Source organism: Muscardinus avellanarius, assembly GCF_963383645.1.
Source record: "Muscardinus avellanarius genome assembly, chromosome: 3".
Taxonomy (NCBI): Eukaryota; Metazoa; Chordata; class Mammalia; order Rodentia; family Gliridae; genus Muscardinus; species Muscardinus avellanarius.
The window spans coordinates 136,932,054-136,953,842 of NC_137788.1; the positions used below are offsets into that span (position 1 = coordinate 136,932,054).

The 21,789-nt window shown below is 45.0% G+C and overlaps 2 protein-coding genes across 3 annotated transcripts in view; one reads left to right on the forward strand and one right to left on the reverse strand.

Moving 5' to 3' along the window:
* Positions 1-1,088: 1,088 nt before the first annotated feature.
* On the forward strand, positions 1,089-7,124 carry NR2E3 (nuclear receptor subfamily 2 group E member 3; the record flags this gene model as incomplete). The annotated part of the gene is made up of 8 exons (XM_080691651.1): positions 1,089-1,170; positions 1,597-1,723; positions 2,154-2,257; positions 2,344-2,568; positions 2,665-2,822; positions 3,610-3,853; positions 4,105-4,210; positions 6,992-7,124. The coding sequence occupies 8 exons, from the start codon at positions 1,089-1,091 to the stop codon at positions 7,122-7,124; spliced, it is 1,179 nt and encodes a 392-aa protein (XP_080547777.1).
* A 6,593-nt stretch (positions 7,125-13,717) lies between these two features.
* Positions 13,718-21,789, reverse strand: part of MYO9A (myosin IXA) — a gene marked incomplete at both ends in the record, with an annotated part of 187,408 nt that continues 179,336 nt past the window's right edge. Inside the window, 3 exons of one of the 2 annotated variants that reach the window (XM_080693311.1) lie at positions 13,718-14,178; positions 15,044-15,165; positions 17,041-17,243. In XM_080693311.1, the coding sequence (XP_080549437.1) occupies positions 13,718-14,178; positions 15,044-15,165; positions 17,041-17,243 (786 nt within the window). Of the gene's footprint in view, positions 14,179-15,022; positions 15,166-17,040; positions 17,244-21,789 lie in introns of both variants that reach the window. The other variant, XM_080693312.1, reaches the window with a different exon arrangement.

The window sequence follows — 21,789 nt, forward strand, 5'->3', positions numbered from 1 at the left end:
CCCCAGCCCATGGGCAGCTGGGGAAGACTGGCCTTTCAGAGATACAAAGTCCTCACATCATGGTTCTTAAGCAGTCCAGGAGACTGAGAGAGAACCAGCGGGGTGGGAGGGCTGGACTGGCCAGAACCCAAAGTGAGAACCGGCGTGCAGGGACCCACACAGGTGTACCTTAAAATGATTAAAGTCACAGTGGTGCACATCTGCAATCGCAGGAACTTGGGAGGCTGAGACTGGAGGATTGCAAATTGGAGACCGGCCTGGACAACTTAGCAAGACCCTTACTCAAAATAAAAAAAAAATAAATAAATAAAAGGCTGGCCAGGCATGGTGGCACACGCTTGATATCCCCGCGCTTGGGAGGTGGAGACAGAAGGATCGTGCAGGTTCGAAGCCAGCCGCGCTGACTTAAGAGTCCCTGTTTCCAAATTAAAAGTATAAAATAGGTCTGGGAGTGTAGCCCAGAGATAGAAGGGTTTCCAGGAACCCCAGTACCACCAAAAAACAAAACAAAACAAAACAAAAAGGCTGAGGGTATAGCTCAGTGGTAGACCGCCCCTGGGTTCAGTCCCCAACACTGCAGAAAATGATGATAATAATTAAAATCCTGGAGGAAATGAAGTCCACACTCCTCCCTTCAAGATTTGGGACTGAACCGCAAAACCCTGAGGGTGCAGGGCAAACGGCCCAGCAACATTGGGCAGCCCTGGCCGGGGTGCAGACAGCAGGGCTGACCAGCCCCAGGGGCACCTTGGTAACCTGCAGAGGTGCGGCCAGTTGATCCCCTGTGGAGACAGTAAAGATTAAGGGGATCATAAACTGCGGCTGCCTGAGAAAAATCTCCTCAAGTCACAGCTGCTGGGGTGGGGGTGGGGGCTCGGGACGCTGGGAAGCTCCTGAGTTCAGACAGAGACCGGGAAGAGAAAGAAACACAGCAGGGGACCGCCAGGACCCGCTAGAGGGAGAAGCAGAAACAGAGGGAAAGAACGCAGAAAGTCGGGTTGGAGATCAAGGCCGAGGCTCCCGCAGGCGGGCAGACAGCCAGCGGCCACCCCAGGCTGTCCAGGACTAGGCCAGCGGCTCCAACAAGCATGGCTGTGGCTGGGTCATCGGCTGTCACGGCCTCCAGGAAGGAGTCTCCGGGCAGGTGGAGCCTGGGGGAGGATCCGTCAGGTATGGCTTTTCCTGGAGATGAGGCCCAGGCCCTGGGAGCAGAACACCATCCTGTGTGATTCAGTCCCCCGGCCCCAAGCTGGTGGATAGGTGTGAAGGAATGTGCTGGCGAACCCAGAGTCCTAGAAATCTGCAGGTGCGCAGAGAGGACAGGATAACAGGGCTGATGGAAAAGGAGACAATAGAGAAGCCTGCTTAGGGCTTAGCCCAAAGGGTCCCCAGCGTGACCTCGAATGCTTTGATGGATGTCTGGAGCCGCCCGCCGGGCAGCCGTGAGAGCTGGCGACAGGAGGGTGGGGTGGATGCAGGAGGGAGATGCTCTTCCGGATGGTCGGGACGTGGCGTGTCCAGCGAGAGCGCAGGACACCGTGGGCCAGGAAGGGAGAGCGAGTGGAGGGCGCGGCCCAGCCCTGCTTCTGCCCTCAGGCGCCGGCCCCTCGCTCCAGTGCCGCGTGTGTGGGGACAGCAGCAGCGGGAAGCACTACGGCATCTACGCCTGCAATGGCTGCAGCGGCTTCTTCAAGAGGAGCGTGCGGCGGAGGCTCATCTACAGGTGGAGGGCACGAGTCCTGCTGGGTGCCTAACCCCAAGGGTGCCTGGGACCCGTGGCAATTGTTCAGTGGAGAAGGGGCTAGGAGCCGGGCCTGGTGGCGCAGGCTTGTAATCCCAGTACTAGGGAGGCCGAGACAGGGGAATCGCAGGCTCACGGCCAGCCTTAGCTGCTTAGTAAGGCCCTCTGCAACTTAGTGAGACCCTGTTTCCAAATAAAATATAAAAATAGGTCTGGGAGTATAGCCTGGAGGTAGAAAAGCCCCTGGGTTCCACCTCCAGTACCACACACACCATACACACACAAAATAATAGGCCTGGGGGTTGTAGCTCAGAGGTAGAATGCCCTTGGGTTCATTCCCTAGTACTACAAAAAAAGGGAAGCTGGGTGAAAAATGTCCAAACCCAGACACTGACCCTGCCCTCTCTTGCAGGTGCCAAGTGGGGGCGGGGATGTGTCCAGTGGACAAAGCCCATCGCAACCAATGCCAAGCCTGCCGGCTGAAGAAGTGCCTGCAAGCGGGCATGAACCAGGATGGTGAGCGGGGCACAGGCTGGTGAGGGGGAGAAGAGACCGGCAGCGTGACTGCTGGCTGCTGCAGTCCTGACCTTCCCGCCTCCCAGCCGTGCAGAATGAGCGCCAGCCCCGGAGCACCGCCCAGGTCCGCCTGGAGAGCATGGAGCCACCGGATGCCGAGCCCCGCCCTGAGCCCCTGGTGTCTTCTCCAGCCCCTCCAGGGCCCAGCCCGCGGGGCCCCACGCCAGCCTCTGCAGCCAGAGCCCTGGGCCACCACTTCATGGCCAGCCTCATAACAGCAGAAACCTGTGCTAAGCTGGAGCCAGAGGATGGTAAGATGGCTGGGGGCCAGCCGGGGACCTCTGTCCAGCCTGGGTCCTCCCTGGAACCTCCTGCGGCTCTGAGGCCACCGCCTTCTCCTCCAACAGCCGATGAGAATATTGACGTCACCAGCAATGAGCCCGAGTTCCCCTCGTCCCCCTGTGGCCTGGACAGTGTTCACGAGACATCAGCTCGCCTGCTCTTCATGGCTGTCAAGTGGGCCAAAAACCTGCCCGTGTTCTCCAACCTGCCCTTCCGGGACCAGGTACAGGGCGCAGCCTGCCTACTGCAGCTGGATGGACTGGGGTCAGCAGCCATGAGAGTCAGGTGGGGGGCGCAGGGAGGAGCGGAGGTGCACACACACAGCTCAGATGGCGCCAGCTCAAGATGCACATGACTGAGCTGGTGGAGGTCAAGGCTACGTGTTCAGGGTGGTGGCAGCAGGGTACACACAGCTCCTGGGCAGGGAGGATGGTCAGTCGGGGTGCATACCTAGGGAATATTGATGGCCCGGGACACACAGAGGCTCACAATTTGCCCGTGGCTCTCTGGGACCCTGGGAACACAGGTGCCTGTGACTTCAGGGCTTAAGTGTGAGCCCAGCCTCTCCACAGTTAGGATGGACCTCCACTCTGCGCTTCAGACAGGCAAGCAGAGCACTGGAGAGGAGCCAGGAAGAGTCAACAGAGGGTCTGAGCCCTCCGCCATGCTGTGTGCTTGAAGGGAAGAGCTTGAAAGACAGCCGGAAGTCTCTTGAGCACTCGACGTGGACAGCCTCAGGCGTGTCCCTGAGGTGGCCCAGGCTCCCATGACTCTTGTCTTCTTTAACTGTCCTAACTGCAGCCCTGGATGGAACCCAGAGCGGGTCCCGGAGCCTGGGCAGCTGGGTCTGAGGGTGCCAAGTGCCAGAGCTGATGCCAGGCAGAGGTCAGGGCAGCTTTCGGGGCACCTAGGACCAGTCCTCCCACTCCCCCTACATGGTGGCAGAAGCTCCAGGCTGTGCTGGAGAAGCTATGTGCCCACCATAACGCTCACACCCTCTCTGGGCACAGGTGATCCTACTGGAAGAGGCATGGAGTGAACTCTTCCTCCTCGGAGCCATACAGTGGTCCCTGCCTCTGGACAGCTGCCCACTGCTGGCCCCACCCGAGGCCCCTGCTGGCAGCTCCCAGGGCCGGCTGGCGATGGCCAGCGCAGAGACGCGCTTCCTGCAGGAGACCATCTCCCGGTTCCGGGCGTTGGCAGTGGACCCCACAGAGTTCGCCTGCATGAAGGCCCTGGTCCTCTTCAAGCCAGGTACTGAGCCCAAGGCTTCCAGAGTAACAAGAATGGAGCTAGAGAATGGGAGCCCTAGTGACCTCTGTGTCCCTCACTCTCCATCCACGACCCATAAGTCTGCAGATGTATGCAGGCTTCGTGGGGACTGGAGGGACAGGAGAGAGGGGTGGCCTAGCTCCCTTCTCCTGGGGCCCCTCCTGGCGACCCCAAGGGGCAGGGCAGGCTGGGGCAGCCCCAGAAGGGAGCTCACGGATGCTGCTCTTCCCCAGAGACGCGGGGCCTGAAGGATCCCGAGCATGTGGAGGCCTTGCAGGACCAGTCCCAGGTGATGCTGAGCCAGCACAGCAAGGCCCACCACCCCAGCCAGCCCGTGAGGTGACCCAGCCCATGCCACCCTGCCTGTCCCCCCTCCACTCCGTGCCCCTCTCCCTCACCTCTGGTATGTCCTGCCACACAGGACAAGGGACTTAGTTCAACCAGCATCTGTCCAACATCTCTTGTGGGCCAGGCATGGCGCCAGCCCTGGGGGTGGGGGCATCAAAACACCCATCAGACAAGGCTGCTGCCTTCCAGGGCCCCCTGGCAGTGACCACTCTGAAGATAGAATCGCCCTTGTCAGGTATGGAAGGTCACCTGTGCCCGAAGGAGACAGAGACCTGTGGGGTGGCAGGTGGCCACAGGCAGAAGGGCAAGTGTAACAGAAGAGAAAGCATTGCTTACAAAGGTAGAGGCCAGCACTATGCCTTCCTGTTCTGGAGGTACGCCTGATTGCTCCCAGCAAGGAGGTGGGAAGCTTAGAAGATGGGACCCGCCCGTGCAGGCCTTTGGGTGCCAGCCAGAGGCTGCCCCTGATGGGAGAGGCAGAGGGGAGACCCAGCAGGCGTTAGAGAGGAGGGCACCATGCACAGGGCTGGCCCTCATGCAGTCTAGAGTGGCAGGGAGGGCGTAACAGCTGCTGCCACCTCCAGCGGACTTCACAGAGCTCTGGTCTTTGGGAGTGGTCACAGGAATAGAAAGGAAAAGAAGAATGCTAGAACGTAGGAGCTGAACGGGTCAGATCTGGCAGCGGAGTGGTGGTAAGGAACAAGGGAAAAGGCACTATTTGGGAGCAGAGGGGATTCCAAAAATAAAAAGGGGTTCAAAAAATACAAAGGAGGCCGGGCGTGGTGGCGCATACTAGTAATCCCAGCATTCGGGAGGCAGAGACCAGAGGATCACGGTTTGGGAATAGCCTCAGCTACTTAGTGAGGCCCTCTGCAACTCAGTGAGACCTGGTTTCAAAATAAAAAGAATAAAAAATAGGGCACGGGGTGTAGCTCGGAGGTCGAATGACCCTGGGTTCTATCCCCAGTACTGCAAAAATAAATAAATAAATAAATAAATAAATAAATAAATAAATAAATAAATAAAAATAAAAGGAAAGTTGAGATCTTTTGGAGAGGACCAGGGGCACGGTGTGGAGATGCACCGTGTAAGCCAGGCCCGCACTTGCGTGGATGGTGGCCAGCCCTGGGTGGGTTTAGGGGCGAAAGCTTCAGGCTGAGTGTGTTGGGGGTAGGGGGCCAGGAGCCATGGCTCTGGGACCACTCAGCGCTGTCCAATACCAGCACATACACTCACCGGGCTTTGGCATGGATGGTGTGCTTGGCCTCCAGGCCCCCGAGGGCTCTTTAAGATTCACTATTTGAGCCGGGTGTGGTGGCGCACGCTTGTAATCCCAGCATTTGGGAGGCTGAGACTGGAGGATCATGGTTTGCAGACAGCCTCAGCTACTTAGTGAGGTCCTCTGCAACTCAGTGAGACCCAGTTTCAAAATAAAAAGAATAAAAAATAGGGCAGGGGGTGTAGCTCGGAGGTCGAATGCCCCTGGGTTCCATCCCCAGGCCTGAAAAAAAAAAAATTCACTATTTGCATTCTTTTGGGGTCCCCAGCAGTAGTCTCTGAAGAAGTGAGCTAACACAGGCAACCTCAAATCACTTCTCATCTGAAAAATGATCCCAAGGAGAAGAGGTAGCCGCCCTTTTGGAAGAATCCAAGTAGACAAGGTCTGTGCCATGTTGCATGGACAGATGTGTGCAGCTTGTGAGCAGATGGGGAAGGATTCATTGCTAGCACAGAAGCCTGGCCTAGCATCCTAACCAAGGGCATCACAGACATTTGAAAACCGGCGGCCCTTTTAGGCCCAGTTTCTGTGGGGACCACTTCCCTCAGATGTCCTGGCCTGTCAGGGATGTGTCAGATCCAAGTACTGATCAAGATCTCCTCTGTCACTTCCACAGTAGTTCATTACCCGCTGTAGGGGCCTTCTGGTGCATTAGAAGTGATCTTTATTTTGACCTGGGTAGTAGATTTATAAAAGTATTCATACACGAAAATTCATTGAGCTCTGCTAAGTGCTAACGTGGCACTTTTGGATTCTCAAGGGCAGAGTATTTTTTTTTGGGGGGGCGGGTCTGGGGATGGAACCCAGGGGTATTTGACCTCTGAGCTACACTCCTCGCCCTATCTTTTATTATTTATTTTGAAACAGAGCCTCACTATGTAGTTGAGGCTGTCCACGAATTGCAATCCTCCGGTCTCAGCCTCCAGAATGCTGGGATTACAAGCGTGCACCGCCACGCCCAGCTTCAGTTTTTTAAAAAAATGCAATAACCAGGAAGAAATGCATATTCTCTTGTAGCCCAATATACACATAAACTCCGACACAAGGTTCCACCAAGCAATAACTACCTTTACCTTGTATACTTTTTTAATAAAAGGCTGGTTGTGACCTACTAAATTTTACTGCAGACACACTAAGTTGGGGGAAACTTCAAATTCTTCTTGATTTTCTGTATGGCTCCTATCATCCTACTTGTTTCCTGGGCAGGGATTTATATTCTTAAAAAATAATCTTATATACAAAGCTAATCTAACTATCATAGGATCCATAATATATTCATATACAGGATAAACATAAAGAGCTTGATGTTGATGACCTTTAGGTGATAAGCACTGTTATCACTGCACTCATGGGCTGTGGAGGCGAATCCTCTGAGAAGGGGCTTTTCCTAGAGCGCCCTTCCTCCTTCCTCCCCTATCCTAGGTGGGCACTGCTCCAAAGACTAGTGCTCAGAAGTTGGAGATGAAACTGATGGTGTCTTCTCTCCCCTTCAGGTTTGGGAAATTGCTTCTGCTCCTTCCGTCTTTGAGGTTCATCCCTTCTGAACGCATCGAGCTCCTCTTCTTCCGCAAGACCATAGGGAATACTCCAATGGAGAAACTCCTTTGTGATATGTTCAAAAACTAGTGAGCCAGGCATGGTGGCTCAGGCCTCTAATCCCAGTACCTGGGAGGCTGAGACAGGAGGATTGTAGATTTGAGGTCAGTCTGGGCAACTGCACGAGACCCTGTTTCAAAATAAAAAATAAAATAGGGCTGAGGGTGTAGCTCAGAGGTAGAGAGGCCCTGGGTTCAAACCCTAGTACCACCTAAAGCAAAGCAAAACAAAAATAACCCTAGCAGGAGTGGAAATAAATGTCTACAACCACTCCTGAGAGACAATCTACTACAGCGAAACATTTGCCTAAACTTTGATCCACCAACTTCACTTACAGGAGGTATACCTAGCAGAAATGACCCCCCCCCCAAAAAAAACGAGAATATGACTAGCAGCCTTACCCATCATAGTCTCAAACTCGTTATTGACAGTAGAATGTATTAATACATTGTAGTGTAGTCACATGATGAAAACCAGTAATAAAAAATAATGAACTCCAGATACTACATGACAACAGACAGTTTCATAGGCATAAAAATTGAGTAAAAGAAGCCAGGCACACCTTCATTTATCAGGGTTTAAGACCACGTTAGACTGAGAGTGGCAGAAGTCAAAATAGTGGTCAACTCTGGGGGTGGGGAGGATTGATTAGGGGGCGGCTCCAGAGAGCCTGCTGGTGCATTAGAAGTTATCTTTATTTTGACCTGGGTAATAGATTTATAAAACTATTCATACATGAAAATTCATTGAGCTGTGCACTTAAGACATGTATACTTTACTGTATTTTGTTTGACCTCAATTTAAAAAGTGAAGAAATAAAAACAGGAAGATGAACGTGTCAGGGCTCTCTGTTCAAAGACAGTGAAGGAATTGCTGCATACAGTCTTTGAGTTCCTCTAGTTTTAGCTCCAAGCCAGAGTCCAGGTGCAATGAACCCAAGCCCAGGGGAAAAGCTCCCGCAGATTCGACTGCCCAGCTTCTCTCCAGAGGGCGTCTTGCCATCTCAGCCTCGCTCTGTCTCTATCTTCTTCATCCCTTCATACATAAGGGTGGGCACCATCCAACTCAATACAACACAGCAACCAGCACTTTCTTGTGAAAGGGACTCTTCATCACTTCTTCATGGGAAGATGAAGCTCAGACAAACCTCATCCTTCCCAAAGATAACCCAGGAGACCTAGAAAATAATTTCTAAAAGTTAGCTAGATATGTGCATAAATTTAAAAAAATCATATATGTTAAGAACATATAGGGGCAATGTGATTAGCAGGCAGTGAGCTGAACCCTTAATATGCATTGTTATTTAATCCTCGGATTAACCGGGGAAAGGACCAACTATTGCCATTTACAAATAAAAACCAGGCTTAAGACTCACACCTTCACTTAATGCTGCTTACCTGACTCAGCCTTCTCCCTCTTTCCTTTGCATCCTGGAATCACTTGAATAATTAATTCTACTAATTGCATTTTCTGCCTTCAGAGAAGGAATGCGAGTCACGGAGTAAAAGTGCATGTGAGAAATGCACAAAATCCTAGGGCTTCCCTGCTCTCTGCGGCGTTTGAACTCCCCAAGCTGCAGTCATATCTCGTCTACCCTGCAAATGACAATCAAGGCTGGACCCAGGAAAGACGGAATGCGGCAGATACCTTGAAGCCCTTCTCTCCAAAGTACACCAGTCACCTAGGAGTCTCTGCCTTTTAAGTCTCAGACCGGCCTCGTGTTTTTGGGTCATTTCATGTATGCAATGCCACTTCACTCCCTGATGTCCCATCACAAGTGTTACCCACAAAACCCTCCATGACTCAGCTAGACCGTTTCAAAATAAAGAATAAAAAAATAGGGACAGGGTGTAGCTCAGAGGTAAAATGCCCCTGGGTTCAATCTTCACTAAGGCAAAACAAAACCAGTAACAAAGAAACTGAAGGCCTGAGACAAAGTCGCCTTAGCAAGAGTCATGATTGAAATGTGAGCAGAGAAGCCCTGCACATTGATCTGACTTTGGAGAGTGTGGGGTGATTTCCTGCTGAAGCTCACAGGCTCCTCTTGGGGACTTGTGAGCACAGCAAGCACATACTGGGAAAGGGCTTTGGGGTCTCTCCAGGAGGAAGGCGTGGGGAATTTGAGGAGGCATATGACAGTAAATCGTCTGTATCAACCCGACATCAATAGCGCTCCCTCCTCTGAGGATTTTTCTTTATGGCAGAGATGCCAGGAACCACGTTATGGTTTGGATCTCAAATGTACTACCAAAGCCGGGCGTGGTGGAGCACGTTTGTAATCCCTGCGCTTGGGAGGCAGAGACAGGAGGATCGCGCAGGTTCGAAGCCAGCCATACACGCTGGCTTAGGAGACCCTGTTTCCAAATAAAAATGTAAAAATAGGTCTGGGAGTGTAGCCCGAAGGTAGAAGGGCTTCCAGGAACCCCAGTACCACCAAAAAAAAAAAAAAAAAAAATACTACCAAGGTCCAAGTGTTACCAGCCCATGAGTGACTAGGAGGTAGCAGCGAGGCTCTCAGCAACTTAGTGAGATCCCCTTTCCAAATAAAATATAAAATAGGTCTGGGAGTGTAGCCTAGGGGTAGAAAGACCCTGGGTTTCATCCCCAGTACAAAAAAAAAAAAAAAAAAAAAAAATCACTGCTGTCCTTTGGGGTCGAGAGTAATAGGAGCCAGAATGGCCAGAAAACAAACCACACATACTGCTGCTTCGGGAGCTTTGTTCTTTAATGAGCCAGGGGGTGATTGGTTCATGAAGCTGCTTTTGTGTAGCTATACAGTGCATATTTTGAAGGACACAAACTGCACTTTATACAGATGATGTCTTGCCCCCACCAGAAATGACAAAGTGCCAATTGATTGCATCAGGAATGTGACCAGTTCTGTGGATAACATAAACCATTCTTCTTATAGAATTATTCTATTAAACAGCAAAATGATATTATATTTCACAGGATATGTCCTTTTATAATACAGTCTTTTAAAAATTTACACTCAGCATACTTATAAATTACTTTAAATCCATTAAAATAATATAATACTAATCTGTCCTCCACACCTTTCCCATAGTAAATACAAATACTTGGTTTAAGAGGTGCAACTTTCATATGACCTAAGAGGGCTGATAAATAGGCATTAAGAATGGATGGGTAGCAAGGTGACAGGCCCGTTAGGGGGGCATTTTTGGAAACAAGAGATCAACAAGGTCTAATAGATCCAGCTCTGAAATCATTTTGCGGTTACTCTTTCAACACCAAATCAAATGTGGAAGTGGTTCAAAGAAAAGTAGTTACAAGTATTTAGGGGCATAGAAAGACAAAGGATTCCTCCAAATACTGAGAAATTTCACTACCAAGGCCGGCATGGTGTTGGGGGACAGTCCTGGGGAAGTTATCACAGAAGTATGGGTTGGCATAACATACTTGTCAATAGAGAATGATGCAGGCTCCATGTGCAGCTCCCACTCCAGGGCTGGGAGGAGAGGCAGATGAGAAAGCCATCTGGACTGTTCCTTTCCACAATTACAACTCTTAGCTGTGAACACATCCTGAGAATCCTTTCTTCTTTTTAGTTCAGCAAAGTGCTTGTGGGAGGTACACATTCATAGGTATAGTTAAAAACGCAAAGCCCACAGGCCCCGACATGGGACTGCAGAACCTTGCTAGACCACCTCTTTTTAGCACACTTCTGTGACCCTGTCTTTGACCCTGAAAACAACCCTACTGTGACAGAACACAGAACAACCTTCCAGCAGGGTAAAACCTGTGGCATGTCCAAAGCCTGGGAAGATGGGGACTCTGGTATCCCACCCCTGACCTCAGGTCCGGTCTCCCTCTGCAAAGGCTTGCAGTGAGAGCGGGTTTTATCTTCATGTTTTCAGAAGCTTAGAATGGCCAAAACTCTGGTTTTGTAGTCCAGGCTCCAAAGGTGGCACCGCCGCACTGCTGCCATACAGAGATTTCCTCTGAGGTATGAGACAAGGAAAAGCAGCAAAGGAGAAGCAACAGGAAACCACAAATCTAATACATATTAAGGTCATATATCCTTAATCATGAGTGATTGTATTGCAGTTTCACCTTGTGGAAACCTAACTTTAACCAGTTAAAGAAGAGATGGAAGTAGACATAGCATTTTGTTCTGACAGTTTTCAAGAGTTATGGCTTCATCTCTTTACCAGGTCAACAATGCCTGTTGTTTTATAGAACAACAGCTCTCTTTCCCTCAAAGCCCCCCCACACCCACTTGCTGAGACATTCTTACAATTGTGTGGATCGACCTCCCCAGCCCCATCCTGGCAGCTTGTTAAATGACTAGAATTCCACAAATCTAGCAACTGAAGAAAAAAAAACCAAATATCTTTTATTTAATTTTATTCAAATTCAGGTTTTAGGTCCCTGAGAAAATATAGTCTCTAACATCCATCAACTAGTTCCTATAAAATGACTTATATATAAGTAGTTTTTGAACTGCCAAAAACTTATCTTATGAAAAAAATCCTACAAAGATTTAGATGGGAGACCATGTGATGTGTTTCCCAACCCATTCTTGTGGGACAAAGGAAATTATTCACAAGGGAAATCTCTTTTTTTTATATGGGATTTAAATGACCTTCTAGAACAAGTGGAAGGTTAAGAGTTAATGCCCAACAGCAAACCACTCTCCAAAGAATACTGAAATACAGTCTGTGCAGCCAGGACCAGGAAGTAGCACCTCTACCCTACCTGGACAGCCATGCTGAGGGGTTTTCCTCTAGCAGAGTCTCTGAAGTTCACCCTTTTAAAGGCTTAATATTTATCACTCCTCAGGACAACATGAACAAGGTGGCAGAGATTTGTGAGATATAAAACCTACCATTTACTGATTAGCCATTGCCATTATGGAGATTTTAAAAGCTTCCTTGCCCTGAATCAATTCTGAACTCAAATCAGGGAGTGGGGAGACTCCTGCTACCATTAGCTGCCACACGGCTGAGGCTCTAAGCTGGCCCGTGAGGCGGCCGGGGACTGCCGAGGCAGTGGCATGAGGTTCATTGTTGTGTAACAGGAGAGATTCTGCCTCAACGCAACACTTAACATTTCTGTAATTTCAAATCAAATAAGTATGAAAAGGAAGAATAACTAAAATTCTGGTTATAGGTGTTAAAGGCTCTTTTTCAGAACAGTGCATGTGGTAGTGAGACAAGATGCATTTAGTAACTTTAAAAATAAACATTTTTTACACATCTCAAGAAAGGGTTTTATGTTTCATTTTTCATACATTATAAATAGTAAAAATGGATTTCTAATCCCACAAATGCTAAGATGCTTCAAATACTATAACGTGGGTGTACGGAGACCACTGGTGATGAGAAAGATAGTCTCACTTTCCTTCAACCAAGGGAAGAATGGCTCTCACCCTAATAGCCTCTAATCTGTGGGAAGAAATCCCAGGGGAACGAGAGAAGCCAAAGTTAAAAAGAAATAGGCATACTGTACATACATATTTACAGTAAACTGCAGTAACTAGTATATTAACAAAAATAGCTTCAAGTAGTCCTTGATTTTTTTTCATCTATTTAATACTGATCGTCTGAGGAAAAGAAGATGGAAGTTAGGTGGGTCATACTAAAACTTTTTTATTTTTTGGCAGCTTTCTATAATACTTGTTCATGCAACGTTGTGTGTGAATGTTTTAGAAGTGATTAAATGGTCACATTATTTGTCTTGAGTCTGTGGTGGGAATCCACCAGCAGATGAATAGGCTCTTATGTGGTCTTCAGTTTATATATACAAAAAGAAAAAATGGATGGATTAGGATGAAACCTTCATATTTAGAGATCATTTAAATGTCTCTCAGACATTTAAACAAAGATTAGTGGAATCTGACCCTAGGATCAGTGAACATGAGAGTATTATGGCTAGCAAAAGTTTAGCCCATGCAACATATGTGGCAGAAACTAACCAGGAGTGAAACCAGCATTGACTATTATACCAAGCATCACCAAAAAACAAAGCATGTACTCTCATCTTCATTGGATAACCAGGTATCTGAGACATGCTCTGATGGCTTAATGGAAACAATAGTTGTTTTTTTTTTTTTTACTTTTCCCAGAATATAACATGGTTTTTCAAAATTTCAAAATAGAGAGCTTAGGCTTTTTGTTTATAAATGCTTGGAAAAAATTATATAATACCTTAGCTCCTAACTATCCCAAAATAAATCCAACAGGTTTTTGCTTTCACGGTTAAGAAAGGTTTCTGTGTTTTCTTTAATGTCAGAAATCAGAGGGTCCCTCAGGTCTGCAATAGCTCTGGCCTCCCCCAGTTTAACATCTATCTCTGGGAAGGAAAAGAAGGGTGGAGGCAACTATTGCTGACCCAAATCGCCAAGCCCTAGGTGGCTTTGTTTAGTGAAATCTCAACTCAAATACAGCAGCCAAGGCACAGCTGGCACCATCCCAGCAGGCTTTCAAGAGGTCCTTCCACTTAGGTAGGAGGCCCAAAATTCAGCACAGTGTTAGCCACATGCTGAGACAAGAAGCAGGACCACAATTAGGACTAACTGTTGCGGATGAGGTCATGAGAACAGGCCTCAAAGACCAGATGTGTTTACCAATCCAGCCACGAAGGGACACACATCTGCCAGTTCAGACCATAAACTCATTATTTCCAAAGAGTGCTAGCTGCTGGGTGGTGCTACAGTCTGGGTCAATAGCTTTCTTGCGGCCAGACACGACTGTCCCCTCTGGGTTCTCTTTGGTTTTCTGAGGTGAGCTTTTCACATTCTTTAATTTTTGTTTGCCCTTTTCAGGGTTGAAGGTTCCTCGGCTGATGAACTGAGGCCTCTCTTCAAAGGATTTGTTCTGGCCCAATGGTCCTTCCATTCCTGGGGCCTCGCCAGCTGAGGCAGCTCGGTAGAATGGAGATTTAGAATAAATCTGAAATCGTTTTCTGGTGCCATGAGACGATGCAGTGTTAGACAGACATGAAGAGGCTGAGGAGTCGACTGAGTCCAAAGAGTCCTGCTGCTTTTTCAGCTGCTTTCTCAACTTGCTTGAAGGTTCAGATTTGCCAGCTGCCTTCAGAGAGCTAAGGGCTAAGCTTCTCTCTAATGTAAAAAGAGTCCAAAGCTGTAAATGACAATTCCCTCTAAAGCAAATCATCATATATATATATGTATATGTGTATGTATGTATATACATGTGTGTATGTATGTATGTATATGTATATATGTATGTATATATATATGTGTGTGTGTGTGTGTGTGTGTGTATCACATATATGTGTAATTTCAAAATTCGCCCCAAGGAAATCTGGTGTTTGACTCTTGCCACCAACAGATTCCAAGAATAGTATCGTTTTGTTGTTGTTTTGTTTTGTTTTTACAGTATTGGGGATAACCCAGGGGCATTCTACCTCTGAGCTATACCCCCCAACCCTATTTTTTATTCTTTATTTGGAAACAAGGTCTCACTAAGTAGCTGAGGCTGGCTGCAAACCACGATCCTTCCGTCTCAGCCTCCCAAATACTGGGATTACAAGTGTATGCCACCATGCTTGGCGAATGGTATCACTTAAAAAAAACAATACCCCATGTTAAGTTCTGCCTCCCCTTGAGACATGCACCCCAGTAAATGCCTCTAAAATATGCATGCCCTTTGGAATATAATCCCATGTAACAGAAAGGCATCATTTCTGCCTCTCACTATTAGAAAATGGGTATGGGACAGTAAAATAATATTTACTACAAATAATGGCTTTTCTCTGTGGTAAATATAGGAGAAAACATTAACAAAAGAACTGCATTATATTGAAGGGTTGGTCTGTGTACAATTTATGTGGATACCTTCTCATGTCAGGGCATGTGTAAAAGGTACTTTTCTTGGCTTGGGAACTCTTATTCTTTCTTCACAGAAGAAATCTGGAGTCTTTGGTCTAACATGTTCATTTACCTGATCTTTCAGAAGTGGTACCTTCAGACTCCATATTCAAATTTTCTGAGCTATCAGCAGTTCCAATGGAGGCTTCAGACTCAAGGGTTTCATCATCAGAGGCACGTGGTTCCAGTATAAGCATCTCAAATGTTAGCTCCTCCCTGTAAGATATAACCATAAAATCCATAACCATTTGATAGAAAGTGTAAGACAAAGAAAGACCTTCCTTGAAAAGTCAAGGATCCAAACAGAAGAGACAGTCACATTTCTTATGTCCCAACTCAGGGTTGTGATGAGGACCTGTATGCCAAAGTGATGGTGAAGGCTCACACCATATGGACTAAAAGAGAAGACCACACAGGAAACCTAGGGCCAATAATGGAGTGAAGAGCAGGCTACAGCAAGATGCTGCAACTGTGAGAGCTTTTAGTAAAATGAACTTTGGACTAATAATCGGGAAACCAGGGCTCTAAACTCACTCATAACACATCAGTAAAGTCCTTTCTTCTCTTGAATTCCTTCTTGCTTCTAAACTATGTTCCATGAAGCTTTACTAACTGGATATAGACTTCATCCTCTACCTTGACCAGAGAGACCTCTGGATGAAACAATGACTAATGTTTTCTGGTTTTTGAAGCTTTATGTCATCTCCAGTTAACAGTGTTTTCTATTCTTCATCACAGCCAGCCATCTACCTCTCAGTCATACCTTCTTGTTCCCTGAGATTTTTGGTACTTGGCTCCCAATCTTGCTTTCTTACTACTGCCTGATATCACCTTGATATAGTTCAATTAATATCTTGGTAAAAACTCACTTCAAAATCCTAATACCAAAATTCATTTATGTCTGAAACTGTTTTTCTACTTTATAAGGAACTTTCTCTTAAAGATCCTGCGGCTTGTCATTACCTGGAAATCCACCAGCTCTGAATCCAATACTCCAACCCACATCCACAACCTCACTGTCCTTCTGATTCTTACTGCCTTTTAATCAAGTGTTCCCTTGTCAGATCCCTCTTGGCTTTACTTCCACTTTACCAACCTCGAGATCCACAGGCAATTTTTCAAGCACATCTCCCCGGTAACTCACTAAAGCAATGACAATGGTCATGAAACATGTGCATTCACATCTCTGAGACTCTGCTCATACTTCTTCCTTTTCAGCAAAGACTTTCCCCTTCCTAGCTAATTTTTATTTCTCTTTCAATACTTCCAATGACAACTTTGCCAAAGCTGGGGTAGTTCCTCTTTTAGATCACTCTTTGAACAAATTATCAGGCCCTGGTTAGTTTATGCCACTTCAATTTTATCATGTATTTTATAGCCAAGCCACAGCCAATTTAAGCTAACTGAAATTTCACAATCAATCCTGACAGACAGAAAGTGCTTTAAGTTTCATATTCCCCATGATTCAAGCCCTGAGACCTAAGCTGTGATTTCCAGAACTCAGAAATATGAATCCTTCTAGGACTTCTGAGGACAGTCATCAATGCCAACCAGAACTAGTATATAATGCCTTCAGGGAGAACCTAGATCCATGGCCATATTGATCTTTAGATAATAACCTTCCTTAATGAAACTCTCAGAGATGCCTTGAAAGGGACTTGGTCTTAATGTGCGAATTCTTATTCTTTTTTTGCAAAATAAATCTGTTCATGCAGGCATATCCCTGACTTGTCAGGGTGCCAAGGACCTTGTCTTGGCTTTCTACCACTTGTGCCCAAAGAATTTTGACTAAGATTAAAATACCTTGTTGATACTATGTCCTCTTCCTAGTTAGCCTGACCAGAACTGCCACAGTAGTAGCATTAAGTCTCTCAGCTCACAGAGAGAGCTTCCTTTGCTGAGATGACAAATTTCACACTTTACCTGAATGTAGGTAACATGTCTTTATCATCATCTCCACATCCTCTGTATCACCTGACAAGAGTGCTTGACAGTGTAAGAGATGATACATAAGGGAAAATAAAGAAAGAAAAGAAGAAAATAAAACAGACAACTGGTTTCTGTCTTCTCTTTTTCCTCCCGGACACTCACTTCTCTTTCTGCAGGTTCTCAATCTGCTCAGTCAATACTCTTTCCTCCTGCTGCATAGCTGCTTGCTGCTGTTCTGTGATGTCAGACTCTGTGGCTGCCTCACTAGACAAGGCCTCTTCTGGCACATCAGACACGGAGGGCAACCGAACTACAACAGGAGAAGATGGACTCGGATAGTTTCCTCGACGGATGCGCCCCTTTCCCTGCAGAGAAAATTTCATATTAGAAAATTGACTGACTCCATCAGTTTTACATTGTCATTTAGGATAACAATTGTACTGTCATCACACCACATGAATGGTAAAAATAAATGGTAACATTCTGTGGGGCCTAGGATATTTAGTGAGACATCATATATCAAACATTCCTTGCAAGAGCACTGGAAAAGGGACACATCAGTGGGTGAACCCTCTGAGTACTAAGATGAGATTCTGCTTTTATTCCATGCTGTATCCACTCCAAACTAAATAGCCACACATGCTTATTTAACTTTCAGTCAATTAAAATTAAAAATTTACTTCTGCAGTCATATTAGCTACATTTCAAGTGCTTAACAGGCAGAGGTACCTAGTGATTATGCTGAACAGTACAGATACAGACCACGACCATCATCACAGGAAGTTCTGATGGACAACTGTACTCTATCACTTTAGAATACATCACCTCTGTCTTAGGAAGACCATAGAAATATACCTGAAACTCAGTTTTATAAAACAAAGCCATTTATTTATCACAGGGTACTAGTGAGACACTCTGTCTGTTTCTTTCTCTCACGAAATTTCCATACTTGAGATCAAGGAGGGGAGTGATCATGCTGTAGACTAGGTTTTTCAGACTAAATCTCAGACTAAGAATGGCTAGGTCAAACACAAAAATCAATATATGTTTGGAGACATGAGAGAGCTGAAGACATGAGGAAAGAACAAGAAGGCTAGCCTAGCATTTAGTGCTAATCGTAATTTCAGAAGAGGAGACAGAGTCTTAGCAGAACTTTTGACAGACTATCACTGAGGTTGACAAACTTGGACCCACATTTTGAAAAATTCAAGATTATATAACAATAACAATTCTTAGAAAACCAGGAACTGAAATGAACATACTTAAAATCTCATTAAGCATCTACTAACTAAATAAATAAATGAATAGGGCTGGGGGTATAGCTTAGAGGTAGAATATCTCTGGGTTCAATCTACAGCACAACAAACAAACAAACAAACAAGCAAACAAACAAACAAACAAACAAACAAACAAACAAACGTATTCTTTCCATGATGCCCTGCTGCAGGTCCCCTTTGCTATTATGGGTCTTCCTATGTCTCTCCTTTCTAGGCATTCTTCTTATTTTTATTTTGAAACAGGGTCTCACTAGATTGATGAGAGTGTACTACTTGCTGAGGTCCTCAAACCCGCAATCCCCCTGTCTCAGCATCCTAAATCCTGGGATTACAGGCATGCAACACCATGCCCAGCTGAAGGAATACTTTTAAAACAAAAGGTGCTAGAAAAATGAATATCCATGTAAAAATATAAAAACTTGGCCTGTCTCTACATTATACCACATACAGAAATTAACTTTAGTTGGACTGTACATTCAAATACAAAAGACAAAATACAAAACTTTTAGAAGATAATAATTATTTTCAAATCTCAAGAAGTAAAAATTTTCTCAAGTGTGATCTCCAAAAGTACAAAGGTAAAGACTGACAAAATTAGACTGCATTAAAATTAAGAACTTCTGTTCATCAAAAGATACTTTGAGAGTAAAAAAGCAAGCTATAGGGTCGGGCGTGGTGGCGCATGCTTGTAATCCCCGCGCTTGGGAGGCGGAGACAGGAGGATCGCGCAGGTTTGAAGCCAGCCACGTGCGCTGGCTTAGGAGACTCTGTTTCCAAATAAAAATATAAAAAATAGGTCTGGGAGTGTAGCCCGGAGGTAGAAGGGCTTCCAGAAACCCTAGTACCACCAAAAAAGAAAAAAAAAGCAAGCTATAAAATGAAAAATGATAAGTTACATCAAAAATATCTAATAAAAGGCTTGCATCTAGAATATAAAGATTATAGTTCCTTAGAAGAAGGCAGACAATTCAATTGGGAAAATGCATAAGAGCACTGGAAAGGTCCTTCATAAAAGAGGTTATCCAAAAGGCTATCATACATTATGCATTATTAGAGTCAAAGAACAGAAATGCACATTAAAAATAATGATATATTTTAATCACTAACAGACACCTGACAATATAAGTGCGAAGGAGGAGCAACTTGAAGGTCTTATGCACTGCTGCAAGTGTTAATAAAATTCATAATTTCCCAAATCACAACCCCAAAGTTCTATCAACACTAGACTAAATAAATTGTAGAATATAAGTACACTGAAATAGTATACAATAACAAGACTAACACAATATGGATAAATCTTACACATACACAGTTGACTGAGTAAGCTGGACACAAAATAATACATTATATTATTCCACTTTATTAGCTAGAAAATAAGGAAAACAAAACTAGTGTTCAAAGATACATACTTCAGCAGTAAAGAAGAAGAAGTGATTAATATAAAATTAGGTTATTGTTTACCTTTTGGGAAAGCGAAAATTATGCTTAGAAAGAGAACGCTTCTAGAGGTGCTGGCAATGTTCTGTTTTGACCTAGAACTGGTATGTGAATGTTTATTTTATAATAATTCATTAAGGCATATATTTATTTTTGTGTTTTTCTGTGTTATAGTTCACAAATATTTTAATTTTTTTATATTTTAAGATTTGTATTAAGAATTCCTATTCAAAGCTGGGTGTGGTGGCACACACTTGTAATCCCATCATCTGGGAGGCTGTGACAGGAAGACAGGGGTTTAGATAGCCTCAGCTATTTAGTGAGGTCCTTTGCAACTCAGACCCTGTTTCAAAATACAGAATAAAAAGTAGGGCTATGGGTGTAGCTCGGAGGTAGAATGCCCCTGGGTTCCATCCCCAGACCCACAAGAAAAGAAAAAAAATTTTTTTATTCAAAATTGGTTATTTATTCAAATATACTAATATCCCTTGAAAAGGCATATGACAATAAACTGACAAATTCCTAAGTTGACATAAACTTGCATACCATAGGTTTTAAAAATTCATATAAGAAACAGGTACACCAAATTATTAATAGTAGTTTCCTGTGAAGAATAATATCCTTTACATTCCTATAATAAGAATGAATTTGTTTTATTTTCCAAACTGGGATTCTCTGGATCAATGTTTACTATATATTCTTTCATCAGTTTTACCTATAAATAATTACTTTTTTTGTGATGGTAGTGGCTGGGAATTAAACAGGGGGTACGTTACATCAGAGCTACATCCCAGCCCTTAAAAACAAAACAAAACAACGACAATACAACACAGGATCTCCCTAAATTGCTGAGGCTGTCCTTGAGCATGGGATCCTCCTGTCTCAGTCAGCTAGGTACTGGCACGCACCTCCACACCTAGCTCCTTAACTGTTTTCTATCATCAGTATAAATGCCTCAGTAAAAGGTAATTTTTTTGCATTATCATGAAAATAGGTATGATCCTGTGGACTCTGAGGATCTGCAGGTAACACTTGGAAATATTGTTTATAGTATCCTTTGCTCATTTTTCACTCAGTACCTAAATTTTCTTATTTATTAATTTTTTTTGTAGTAATGGGGATTGAACCCAGGGACACTCAACCTCTGAGAGACATGCCATCCCTATTTTATATTTATTCATTCATTCAGTGTGGTATTGGGGATTGAACTGAGGGGCATTTGACCTCTAAGATACATTCTTACCCCTATTTTATTATTTATTTATTCATTTTTATTTTTTTGGTGGTACTGGGGTTCCTGGAAACCCTTCTACCTCTGGGCTACACTCCCAGACCGATTTTTGTATTTTTATTTGGAAACAGGGTCTCTTAAGCTAGTGCGGCTGACTTCGAACCTACGTGATCCTCCTGTCTCCGCCTTCCAATGCATGGGGATTACAAGCATGCGCCACCACGCCCGGCTTTATTTTTTATTCTGAAACAGGGTCTCACTAAGTTAATGGGTTTAGTTAGTTGCTGGGCTGGCTGCAAATCCGTGATCCTCCGGTCTCAACCTCACAAGTACAGGGATTATAAGCATGTGCCACTACACCTGCCTTATTTTTTTTTTTAATTTTGAAAAGGGTCTCACTAAGTTGCTAATGGCTTTGCTAAATTGCTGAGGCTTGTTTTGAACCTGAAATTCTCTCTTACAGACTGAGATTACAATTATGCACCATCACACCTGGTTTCCCTTATTTACTTAGGGACTTCTCTTTACTTATTCAGAAAAAACAGACTACAGAGATATGAGCTGAAAATATTTTTATACGTTGTGTCATTACTGTTTGCTTATAGTCACTTTGGACATGCAGTAATACATGATTTTTATGTTGTTGAACCTCTCAAACTTGGTTTTTATATAACAGAAAAGCCTTCTCTAGGATCATAGTATAAGTTTCTACCAGAACAAGAATTTCACTGTTTTTAACAATCCATGCTAGTCTTTGAAGTCTGAAACTTTGGTTGAGTCTAAGAAACCATTCTACCTTCTTCCTTGTAGGGTTCAAACAATATATGCACAGACTGATTTAGAGAGAGCTGGTACATTTATAAAATGTATTATTTTCCTTTCCAATATGTTTGTTCAAATCTTTTTTTGTAGTATTGGGGGGGATTAAGGCTTTTTTGTATAAATCTTCCACATATATTGATAAGT